The sequence below is a fragment of the Rana temporaria genome, chromosome 10, assembly GCF_905171775.1.
Source record: "Rana temporaria chromosome 10, aRanTem1.1, whole genome shotgun sequence".
Lineage (NCBI taxonomy): Eukaryota > Metazoa > Chordata > Amphibia > Anura > Ranidae > Rana > Rana temporaria.
Window position 1 is genome coordinate 131,073,813 of NC_053498.1, and position 12,502 is coordinate 131,086,314.

The window sequence follows — 12,502 nt, forward strand, 5'->3', positions numbered from 1 at the left end:
ATCCTATAGTTTAAGTGGACATATATGTAACATGTGACCAAGTGTTATGGAAATATCTACAGCCGTTTGGAAGTTATGAAGTAACCTGTATTTCCCATAGAGTTGAATGGGACTTTAAAGGAAAACCCCGACCATGGCAAATGGGGGTGGGTAAGGGTTAAACCACCTATCCTATGTTTGTTGCTGACATATAAGTAACATGTGTGCCAAGTTTCATGTTAATATCTTTAGCCGTTTGGACGTGATGCTGGAACATACATACATACATACATACATACATACATACATACATACACATACACACATACACATACACACATACACATACACACATACACATACACACATACACACACACACACACACACACACATACACATACACACATACACACACACACACATACACACATACACATACACACATACACATACACACATACACACACACACACACACACACACACATACACATACACATACACATACACATACATACATACACATACACACATACACATACATACACACATACACACACACACATACACATACACACATACACATACACACATACACACATACACACATACACACATACACACATACACACACACACATACACACATACACATACACACACACACATACACATACACACATACACATACACACATACATACACATACACACATACATACACATACACACATACACATACACACATACACATACACATACACACATACACATACACACATACACATACACACATACATACACATACACATACACATACACATACACATACACACACACACATACACACACGTTGAGTTTTATATATATATAGATTATTTTTATTTTTTTTAAGTTTACCTTAGTGACCCTTTTTAATGCATCCTATGCATTAGGGTGAAAAAACATCCAGCAGCGCCGGCTTGTGTGGATGGGGAAATCCTTCTTTCTTCTCTTTTCCATTAGAAAAAAAAAAAAAAAGTTCTCTTTTTAAACGCCCTAAACAGACTCCATGGGCAAGGCAGTAACCTAGACAAGGGAGGTGCATCCCAGAAATGGGTCCATTATTTTATAAATCTTTTCGGCAGGTGAACCCATTCCAGCTAAAGCTAAGAAGATGTTTGTTGCCGTTTTTGGCACAAGTTTACTTTTTATCTGGCAGAATTGCTCCATACTGTGACTCAGCAGCAGCCTGCGAGCGCGCCAAGTTTTTATCGCCAGCGAGGATGGTAATTAACACCTTTTTTTTTTTTTTTTTTTTTTTTTTTTTTTGCTGCGCCATGGAGCGTGTAGGAGGGATGCTAAGGCGCTGGAGGGGTTAAACGATTGTTTTTGTTTTGTTTTTTTTTCCAAGGTAGCTCCACACAAGTCAGTTTTATGATGCAGTACTTTAGCCTCCCTTGCATCTCGTCACTGGAATATAAATGTAAATCTGGCAGTTTTCTCCTGTCCTATTCATCAGATCAAGCCTTGTAATATCTGATCACAAACTGTGCCAAGTGGCATGGTACATACTATTTTTTAATTTTTTCTATAGCCCAGTAGTAAAACCACGAGAGGCGGTTCAGGTGTGCACATAGTGGATGACTTTTTAAATAAAAAGAAAAAAAAATGTAAGGCAACATGACAAGAGAGGTGGTAGGTACTATGTATATCCTACTGCCCTCCGATGTCTAGACCCGTGTTTCTCAACCTTTTTTTCATTTAGGGAGCCCCCTTTTAAAATGTATGGACAATCTCAAGGTACCCTTCAAAATTTATGGACATTTTCGACTTGATGCACCTCTTTCTAAAATGTAAAAAAAAAGATTCTAAAAATTTCATATAATCAGCAATATCCACACGTAGGACACCCATCGTTGGAGGTGTTTTATTCTATCACAACAGATACACTTTTGAGGCAGGTGTACTTACTTTGTTTGCCATTGTAAGCCTTGAACAAGTTGTATGCAATTTTTTTTATGTTGTGACTCCAAGCATCAGAGGACACATTTTTGAGACCCCAGCCAGAGTCAATAGAATGACAGCTTTTTTTTTTAAAACACGTTGTTTTGAGTAAATAGAGAACCAGTGACCTTGCCTAGTCAGGTACTCCTGACCCAATGATAACTCGCCTTGCTTCTGTGTTTCGGGAGCATGTGATCTCCTCCCCCATGTGGCTGTGATCTCTCCCCCATGTGGCTGTGATCTCCTCCTCCCCCTGTGGCTGTGATCTCCTCCCCCCCCCATGTGGCTGTGATCTCCTCCCCCCCCCATGGTGGCTGTGATCTCCTCCCCCCCATATGTGGCTGTGCTCTCCCCCCCCCCCATGTAGCTGTGGTCTCCTCCTCCCCCCATGTGGCTGTGGTCTCCTCCTCCCCCCCATGTGCTGTGGTCTCCTCCTCCCCCCCATGTGGCTGTGGTCTCCTCCTCCCCCCCATGTGGCTGTGGTCTCCTCCTCCCCCCCATGTGGCTGTGGTCTCCTCCTCCCCCCCCCCCCATGTGGCTGTGGTCTCCTCCTCCCCCCCCCCCATGTGGCTGTGGTCTCCTCCTCCCCCCCCCCATGTGGCTGTGGTCTCCTCCCCCCCCCCCCCATGTGGCTGTGGTCTCCTCCTCCCCCCCCCCCATGTGGCTGTGGTCTCCTCCCCCCCCCCCCCCATGTGGCTGTGGTCTCCCCCCCCCCCCCCCCCCATGTGGCTGTGGTCTCCTCCTCCCCCCCCTGTCTGTGGTCCCTCCCCCCCCCCCATGTGGCTGTGGTCTCCTCCCCCCCCCCCATGTGGCTGTGGTCTCCTCCCCCCCCCCCCATGTGGCTGTGGTCTCCTCCCCCCCCCCCCCATGTGGCTGTGGTCTCCTCCTCCCCCCCCCCCCCCCCCGTGGCTGTGGTCTCCTCCTCCCCCCCCCCATGTGGCTGTGGTCTCCCCCCCCCCATGTGGCTGTGGTCTCCTCCCCCCCCCCCCCATGTGGCTGTGGTCTCCTCCCCCCCCCCATGTGGCTGTGGTCTCCTCCCCCCCCCCCCACGTGGCTGTGGTCTCCTCCCCCCCCCCCCACGTGGCTGTGGTCTCCTCCCCCCCCCCCACGTGGCTGTGGTCTCCTCCTCCCCCCCCACACGTGGCTGTGGTCTCCTCCTCCCCCCCACGTGGCTGTGGTCTCCTCCTCCCCCCCACGTGGCTGTGGTCTCTCCTCCCCCCCACGTGGCTGTGGTCTCCTCCTCCCCCCCACGTGGCTGTGGTCTCCTCCTCCCCCCCCCACGTGGCTGTGGTCTCCTCCTCCCCCCCCACGTGGCTGTGGTCTCCTCCTCCCCCCCACGTGGCTGTGGTCTCCTCCTCCCCCCCACGTGGCTGTGGTCTCCTCCTCCCCCCCCCACGTGGCTGTGGTCTCCTCCCCTCCTCCTCCTCCCCCCACCACGCGGCTGTGGTCTCCTCCTCCTCCTCCTCCCCCCACCACGCGGCTGTGGTCTCCTCCTCCTCCCCTCCCACCACGCGGCTGTGGTCTCCTCAGTGTTGCTAAACCCACAACAATAAAATCAGTCTGTATATGCAGTAAAGTATGCTTGTTATACTTGCCGTGGAACCTTAGGGGTTAATCCTCTGCCTTGTGTAAAAAGGCGGTTTGATCCTGTCTTCTCTGATCCTTCAAAAGTCCCCAATCCATCTCCTGATAGAACAGAGCTTTGGAGTTGCTCTGCACATGCTCAGTTTGGTGTTTTGCTAGAGTTATTTTTTTTTCCTTGAGAGAGTGCATGTGATCAGAACAGAGCCATTTTAGCACTGTCCAGACAGAGAGGGTCCGGGCATCATGCAGGCTCATAGGAGAATGAAAACTCCTTGTAAAAGCTTTAACCAGACACTGATAGAAGTCACAAGACTGCTATATACTGCTGATGAGAAAAGGTATTTAGTAGTTTATATTTACTAAAATTATTGCATGTCCAACATGAACATCTGTGTACTGTGGGAGACCAGATATAGTGAATGCACATTCCTGGGTTTAGTAACTCTTTAAAGCGGTTGTAAACTGCTGAAGAATGGGGGGGGGGGGGAACCTGTAAGGCAATGGCATAATGTGTTGGTATGTACCAAATACTATAATGCCTTAGACTGAAGCCCTTCCAGTGGCGCCCACTCTCCCACTCACATCTTCCCCCGGTATTTCTTCTGGGTTTGCAGGCTCCAGTGCTGTGAGTGGGCGGAGCCACAATGAAATCGCCGTTTCTGGCTCTAAAGGTCCGGCACTGTAAGCTGGACCTTCAGAGCGCATGCACCAATGATATCAGCTGCATGTACTATTGGGAAGCCTTATTATATGTTTACCTGTAGGTACAGGTGGTGGTACAGAGTTTACAACCACTTGAAGTAGCAAATTGCTAGGTCAGGTCGCTGTCCCATGGTGAAGAGGGTGACGTACCTGTTCCTCGCATTCAATACCAGAAGATGCCAGGAATTTTGGTGCAGGCTGCAAATGAAGTAGAGGAGCACCAACCAGGTATGTACCCGTCTGGGCATCTGTGTAAATTGGCATCACCCTGTATTGGGGGTGTCTACCTTGTACAGGCCATAAAATCAAAATTGTGTGTGTGTGTGTGTGTGTGTGTGTGTGTATATATGTGTAATATATATATATATATATATATATATATATAATATATATATATAAATATATATCTATATCTATCTCCGCCTCCGCGCCCCGGCGTATAACGCACACCCCAAGCTCAGCAAGGGGAAAAAATAAAACTTACATTTTGCCCTGCGTCCATCGGCGGCCTTGTGCGGGGTCCTCTGCGGCCTCCATCCAGGTGTCCGTCTCATCCAGCGTGTCCGTCTGCGGCCTCCATCCAGGTGAGCGTCTTCGTTTTTCGATTTTTGGCGCGAGCCGGATTTCCTGTGTGTTCGGCTCCTCTCGCGTTGCTCCGGGCGGAGCCGAGCGCGGCCGAGCCTAGCCGAGTGCGCAGTACGCTCGGCTAATGTCGGAGACGGCGGGTATCGGCGTATATCGCGCACACCACAATTTTCCCCCGATTTTAAGGGGGAAAAAAATGCGAGGTATACGCCGATAAATAAGAATATATATATAATCTCTCTATATAGATATTATATATATTCTCTCTCCTTTATCCTGGAGGTGTTTCGCATCGCTAAGGCTGCATTCACATCTAGGCAGACAAAATCGCAGCGACAAATAGCGGCGTTTTGTACCGCGATTGTCCGCCTAGATGTGCCCCTAGATTGTCCCCCTATGGAGATGGTTCCCATCTCCTATGCCGAAAGCCGCCTGAAAAAAAGGTCCGGGACTTTTTTTGCATGCGTTCGGCGTGGAGATGTGAACCATCTCCATAGAGGGCAATGTTAAATCATCCCTCTGGCGTGTCGGGGCGGCAGCAGCGTCACACTACAGGCGACAAAACGCCTAGGTGTGAATGGGCTCTTAAGACCAACATGCTGAGAATTTCTCATTGGACTCTGTACAACTAGTCCATGGTATCATATGATCTGTGAAGCTCAAAAAAACTTTCCACTGTATGGTGATTATGACCCTTGCAAAAGATGGCCGAGTCCATCTTGAAAAGTGTGGGTCAGTTGTGGGTGGAGCCTAAAGGCTGTAAAGGAAACGTACTTTTGCCTCATTTGACCTCTTGATTCTGGTGCATTGTGCAGCACAAATGTGTCATCAAAGCAATTTCTGGATGTAATCTCTCTTAGATGATGGCTCCTCTGTGATGTCTTGTTATAATAGAATGCTGACAAGTCACCTCTGTCTGTTTTTCTGTCTGCAGAATTCTATACGACACAACCTGTCATTGAATAAGTGCTTTCTGAAAGTGCCTCGCTCCAAGGACGACCCCGGAAAGGTAAATGGCCACATTCCTGCATTAATGTCACTCGTAGAGAAGGGACTTGGAGAGATTTTATTCATATAAATCTATTAATGATGTGTGGTAATCAAAAAGGATCAGTGAGAACAGAATTAAGATTGCTGTCAGTGTTGACTTGCTATTGAAGCGTCATTCTCTGGGCCTTGTCATCCTTGTCCTTCACTTCATGGCAAGTTAAAGCGGGGGTTCACCCTTAGAGGGCACTTTTCCCCCTTAGATTCCTGCTCGTTTTCTCTAGGGGAATCGGCTATTTGTATTAAAATATGATCCGTACTTACCCGTTTACGAGATGCATCCTCTCCGTCGCTTCCGGGTATGGGCTGCGGGAATGGGCGTTCCTTCTTGATTGACAGTCTTCCGAGAGGCTTCCGACGGTCGCATCCATCGCGTCACGATTTTCCGAAAGAAGCCGAACGTCGGTGCGCAGGCGCAGTATAGAGCCGCACCGACGTTCGGCTTCTTTCGGCTACGAGTGACGCGATGGATGCGACCGTCAGAAGCCTCTCGGAAGACTGTCAATCAAGAAGGAACGCCCAGTCCCGAAGACCCATACCCGGAAGCGACGGAAGAAGATGCAGCTCGAAAACGGGTAAGTACTGCTCATATTTTAATACAAATAGCCGATTCCCCTAGACCGAACGAGCAGGAATCTAAGGGGAGAAAAAAAAAAAATTTAATAAATGGTGAACTCCCGCTTTAATGACCTGACACAAGTATGTGCCTGTCAAGTGTCCTCAAGATTCACTGTTCCAGGTCAGTAATTTAGTTAAAGTGATGCTGGGATAACAAAACCGGTCCAAAAAATTTTTCCAAGGACCCTTTCAGACTGCAGCGACTTGAAAGTCACGCGATTTCAGGGAATGCCTGTGTAAACTTGGTCTATGGACCTCAACTTGCATCAAAGTAATTCCAAAGTAGTACAGTGGCATCTTGGATTGCGAGCATAATCTGTTCCAGGAGAATGTTTGTAATCCAAAGCACTCGCATATCAAAGCGAGTTTCCCCATAGAAGTCAATGGGAAACGAAGATGATTCATTCCACATTGATGTCTATGGCATGCTATACCGCATGTAACCAGAGATGGGGGCGGGGCGCCGGAGAGCCTTGGAAATACTTGGGGACAGCTCAGCTGATCTTGGAAACCCTCAAAAAGGTTTGAGAACGGAGTATTTGAGTGTCGCCGGCGCCCCCGCACCTCTGGCTAAATGAGGTACTGCACACACCAATTTGCACGAATTCTGCTCGTTTTGCGAGACAACACTCGCAAACCGAGTCAGGATTTAAAAAAAGTTTGCTCGTTATTCAAAACGCGCATTACTCGTAAACCAAGGTTCCACTGTACAAGGATAACTTTGAAGTCTGTATGACTTGAAGTCGCACAGATATGAATGGTACTCATTGGAATTTATGGGATACAACCTGTCACGTGACTTTGCATTAAGTCGCACAAGTGGGAAAGGGGCCTAATACTTCTCTGTGGGGAAGCAGTTTGTTAAAGGTTCCAAACATATGAGAGCAGCTTCTATCCAGCACTTCTAGATGTGCATCCTGAAACATCATCAACTTAGTGTCAGACTCCCCACAGAGGCTAACCTATCTCCTGCTCAGCACTGATCTCAGCCATGAGGATAGCTGTTGTCTTAGGCCTTAGGCCAGCCATACACAGTTCGAATCTCGGCTGGTTCAGCAGGAACCGGCCACAATTTGAACCGTTAAATGGCAGGCTGAATGTACCAAGTAGGTTGATTAACTTGGGTAAAACCAGCCTGCGGGCTTCTCTTACAATAATCACGGTCTTCTCCCTGGCGAGGACGGCTACCCCCACCGGGAGCAGACAATGATTTACACACACAGCTCCCGGTCCCCGCTCTGTAACGAGCAATCGCGGGTGCCCGGCGGCGATCACGCCGCCGGGCACGGGTGTCGGGGGCGCGCACGCGGCCCTAGTGGCCTGCGCGAGAGCCAACGTTATATTGCGTGCTCTCGCGCAGGGGAGCCGACCTGCCGCCGTAAAACGGCAAGTGGTTAAAGATATCCAGCATGACCTTCAGTAACCATGTCTGACAAATCCCTCTAAAGACTCAATGACTATTTTATGTGATTGTGAAGTTTTCCCAGGTAGAGGTGTTATAGTGATGAACCATATTTGCAGACAGCAGCAAACTAACAGCACATGTTTTTTCTTTGTTTTTCTAGGGTTCCTATTGGGCAATAGACACAAATCCAAAGGAGGATGCGCTACCAGCTCGGCCAAAGAAGAGGCCGCGATCTGGAGAGCGGGTATGTTGTACACCTATAATCAATAGTGCAGCGCTCAAAATCAGATGGAAAATTAATCCAAATAAAATATGTGATAAAAGTCCACAAATGTATATTCAAATAAACTGTGTGTAAATAAAGTCCATATAGTTGTATATGTTCATCAAATAAAATTAAAGATGTAGAACCTCCACCGAAGTTTCAGTGTGCAAACACGGAAAAAACACACCACACCACCGTGCAAACAATCCGCTTACCAGAAGTAATATTCGTTATGGGGCATGTAATCAAATAACGTGCAGGTCAGTGTCAATCGCACTTCCAACAGAGTGTGCAGGTGAAGACGGTAGTCCACAGGCAGCATCAACGATGGAATGAGATCTCAGATGTTACGGATGTCCAAAAGCATACATTGCGTTCATCAACAGATCTGTGGTCATAAAATGCAGAGAGGAAATGGCAATAGTGAAGCCCGTAGGTAAAACCAGTAAGCAATTTATTGTATGGTACTTACATCCGATCGTGTGTAGAGAAGTCCGTCGGACCAAAATCCAAACACGCATGCTCTGAACCAATGCTAAACATCAGACAACATTAGCAGAAGTTGCCCAAAGGGTGGCGCTAAAGAGCAGAAAAAAACACGTAGTTTTGTGAATGTTGGCTGAAAGAGGTTCTGCCGTCTGTATGCTCACAGCCAACTCCCTTTGGACAAAATTCCACGGATTTGTCCAATGGATATCCGATCGTGTACGAGGCTTTACTCTAAAAACATTTACAGGTTACCAGTTTAAAGGGTAGCATATAGACATTTTTAAGTACCACGAGAGTGCGTAATTTTAAAGTGGGACATGTTGGGTATATTACTTAGCGTAACAATTTTCACTTTTCACCCCAAAAAATTGGGCTCATATTTATTTATTTTTTGTCATAAAAAGATAGATAGATATAGTGTTTGGGGGATCTGAGTAACTTTCTAGTAAAGAAAAAGATGATTTTTCCATGTAGGGGAAGAATGCCAGGATTGGCTCAGCATGAAAGTGCTTAATTGTGTGCTTTTAGAAAATATATTGTATTGTGAGTTTTAAGAGTTTTAACATTTTTTTTTCAAGTTTAATATGTGGGTTAAAAGGGCCCAGTAGTGAAAGGGTTAGAGGCTTCAAAGTTCATGGTTTCCTAGCAATGAAAAGAAGCTTACTGGACAAGTAGGGGTTAATCGCCCGCTGCCCTGCCTAGCAGTTGTTCCGAGCGGGGAGCCCCTTGCAGCTCCAGAAGTGGAGTGGAAAAGCCCGACATATAGGTGACTTCATAGTGACATTATCTACAGCTGAGAATGAAACTATGCAAATGCATACTTGGGCAATAAAATAAACCATGCCAGACATTTAGGAGAGCAGACATAACGCAGCCGCCAGAGAGATGTTGTCACTCAGCGATGAATGAGGAAATCGGACCAGGCCGAGCCTTTCTCATGGCGATGTGGTCACAGTGTGACAAATGGCTTTCATTTTCTCCCTGTCAGCAGAGCCCGGCATTTGTCATGGCCTGTGTATGCTGCAAAACCGACTCGTGCCAACCTAAAAGAAGAAAACTTTGTTCCTATTATGTATTTGTTAACAAAAATAATTAACTAAATAAATAGTTTTAGATTCAGCTGGTATAAGCGCTAGAGCCTTGTGTTTTTTATTTTGGCCTCCTGTAATCCCCTGAACCACAGAACTACGTCCAATAGGTGTGTGCCGGTAGGGAGCAGGGACCAGGCAGATTTTGATCAATATGTGCGTTTCCACAGGACTGTTGGAAAACCTTAATGTGATCAGTGGCTGCAGCGCTGATCAGTGTATTGTTCGTGGCTCTCGCTCTCGCTCTCCTAGCGCGCTCGCTCTCGCTCTCGCTCCGCTCTCGCTCTCGCTCTCTCTCCTCGCTCTCGCTCTCTCTCGCTCTCGCTCTCTCCTCTCTCCTCTCGCTTCTCTCTCCTCTCTCGCTCCCTCTCGCTCTCTCTCGCTCTCTCTCGCTCCTCTCCCTCTCGCTCTCTCTCCCTCTCGCTCTCTCCCTCTTCTCTCCCTCTCGCTCTCTCTCCCTCTCGCTCTCTCTCCCTCTCGCTCTCTCTCCCTCTCGCTCTCTCGCTCTCGCTCTCTCTCCCTCTCGCTCTCTCTCCCTCTCGCTCCCTCTCCCTCTCTCTCGCTCTCGCTCTCTCTCCCTCTCGCTCTCTCTCCCTCTCGCTCCTCTCTCTCCTCTCGCTCTCTCTCCCTCTCGCTCTCTCTCCCTCTCGCTCTCTCTCGCGCTCGCTCTCTCTCGCGCTCGCTCTCTCCTTCTCGCTCTCTCCTTTTCGCTCTCTCCTTTTCTCTCCTTTTCTCTCCTTCTCTCGCTCTCTCCTTTTCGCTCTCTCCTTTTCGCTCTCTCCTTTTCTCTCCTTTTCTCTCCTTCTCTCGCTCTCTCCTTCTTCTCTCCTTCTCGCTCTCTCCCTCTTCTCTCCTTCTCGCTCTCTCCTTTTCGCTCTCTCCTTCTCGCTCTCTCCCTCTTCTCTCCTTCTCGCTCTCTCTACCTTTTCGCTCTCTCTCCCTTTTCGCTCTCTCTCCCTCTTTTTCGCTCTCTCTCCTTTTCGCTCTCTCTCCCTTTTCGCTCTCTCTCCCTTTTCGCTCTCTCTCCCTTTTCGCTCTCTCTCCCTTTTCGCTCTCTCTCCCTTTTCGCTCTCTCTCCCTTTTCGCTCTCTCTCCCTTTTCGCTCTCTCTCCCTTTTCGCTCTCTCCCTTTTCTCTCCTTCTCTCGCTCTCTCCTTTTCGCTCTCTCCTTTTCGCTCTCTCCTTTTCGCTCTCTCCTTTTCGCTCTCTCCTTTTCTCTCGCGATTGAAATGCTTATAGCTTCAGTGGCTGTCTTAATGTTTTTTACTCTTTTGGTAAACCAGCCATGCTTTCTGGTCTCTCGCCTGCCTCTTACTACTTCTCTTATTTCCTTCCTTCTGCTGCTCTGATATGCCCACATATGACTGTTTTAGAAAGGTGTTACTGACATAAAGGTCATCAGATGAAAATGCATGTATTTTACTTATAATTTGCAATCCGTGGTATAAGGTTTGCTTTTTTTTTTAAGTTTTTTTTTTTTTTTTTTTTGATGCTCCGTTTACAAAAACTAAATTATTCATATACTTGATGCCTTTTTACATGTCGGTGGTGCAGAAATCAATAATGCCTTTTTTGTTTGTCTTTTCAGGCCTCAACACCTTACAGCATCGATTCAGATTCCTTGGGAATGGATTGTATAATCTCTGGAAGTGCCTCTCCGAACATGGCTATTAACACTGTGACAAACAAAGTAAGTCTCCCTGTATGTGTGGGATTGCAAAACCCAAGTCTGTAGACGCAGGCTCCTAAATCTGCGAAAACAGCTATGTAGTACAACAGTCTGCCCAACCAGACTCGCCTTGCATAGCTTAGATGTAATCTAAAGGAAATTGTAAAATGTAAATAGTAACCTTGTATACACCTCTTTACAGTCTAAGAGGCATTTTTATAAAGCAATGAATCTGACACTCTCCAATCATCCACTGCAGGCAAATCTTCTTTCGTGTTTTTTTTTTTTTTTTTTAACCACTTAAGACCCGGACCAAAATGCAGCTAAAGGCCCCGGCCAGCTTTTGCGATTCGGCACTGCGTCGCTTTAACAGACAATTGCGCGGTTGTGCGACGTGGCTCCCAAACAAAATTGGCGTCCTTTTTTTCTCACAAATAGAGCTTTCTTTTGGTGGTATTTGATCACCTCCTGCTTTTTTTTTTTTTTTTTTTTTTTGCGCTATAAACAAAAATAGAGCGACAATTTAAAAAAAAATGCATTTTTTTCCCCTCAGTTTAGGCCGATACGTATTCTTCTACCTATTTTTGGTAAAAAAAAATCGCTATAAGCGTTTATCGGTTAGTTTGTGCAACATTTATAGCATTTACAAAATAGGGGATAGTTTTATTGCATTTTTCTTATTTTTTTTTTTTTTTTACTACTAATGGCGGCGATCAACGATTTTTTTTTTGTGACTGCGACATTATGGCGGACACCTCTGACACATTTTTGGGACCATTGTCATTTTCACAGCAAATGGTGCTATAAAAAAAATGCATTGATTACTGTGAAAATGACAATTGCAGTTTAGGAGTTAACCACTAGGGGGCGCTGTAGGGGTTAAGTGTGACCTCATATGTGTTTCTAACTGTAGGGGGGCGGGGCTGGACGTGTGATGTCATTGATCAATGACCGTGCCACTGTGAAGAACGGGGAAGGTTTGTTTACACTCGCCTCTCCCCGTTCTTCAGCTCCTGTGACCGATCGCGGGACACCGGCGGCGACTGAGTCCGCGGGTCCCGCTGCCGCAGTCACGGAAACTCTGGCC

At 47.2% G+C, this 12,502-nt stretch overlaps 1 protein-coding gene across 2 annotated transcripts in view; it reads left to right on the plus strand.

Annotated features, from left to right (window-relative positions):
• FOXJ3 (forkhead box J3) overlaps window positions 1-11,681 on the plus strand; it is a 66,524-nt gene extending 54,843 nt beyond the window's left edge. For both annotated transcript variants that reach the window (XM_040326275.1, XM_040326274.1), the window contains 3 exons: window positions 5,770-5,844; window positions 8,066-8,149; window positions 11,335-11,681. In XM_040326275.1, coding sequence (XP_040182209.1) covers window positions 5,770-5,844; window positions 8,066-8,149; window positions 11,335-11,481 — 306 coding nt within the window. In that variant the 3' untranslated portion in view covers window positions 11,482-11,681. The remainder of the gene's footprint in view (window positions 1-5,769; window positions 5,845-8,065; window positions 8,150-11,334) is intronic.
• Window positions 11,682-12,502: the final 821 nt, after the last annotated feature.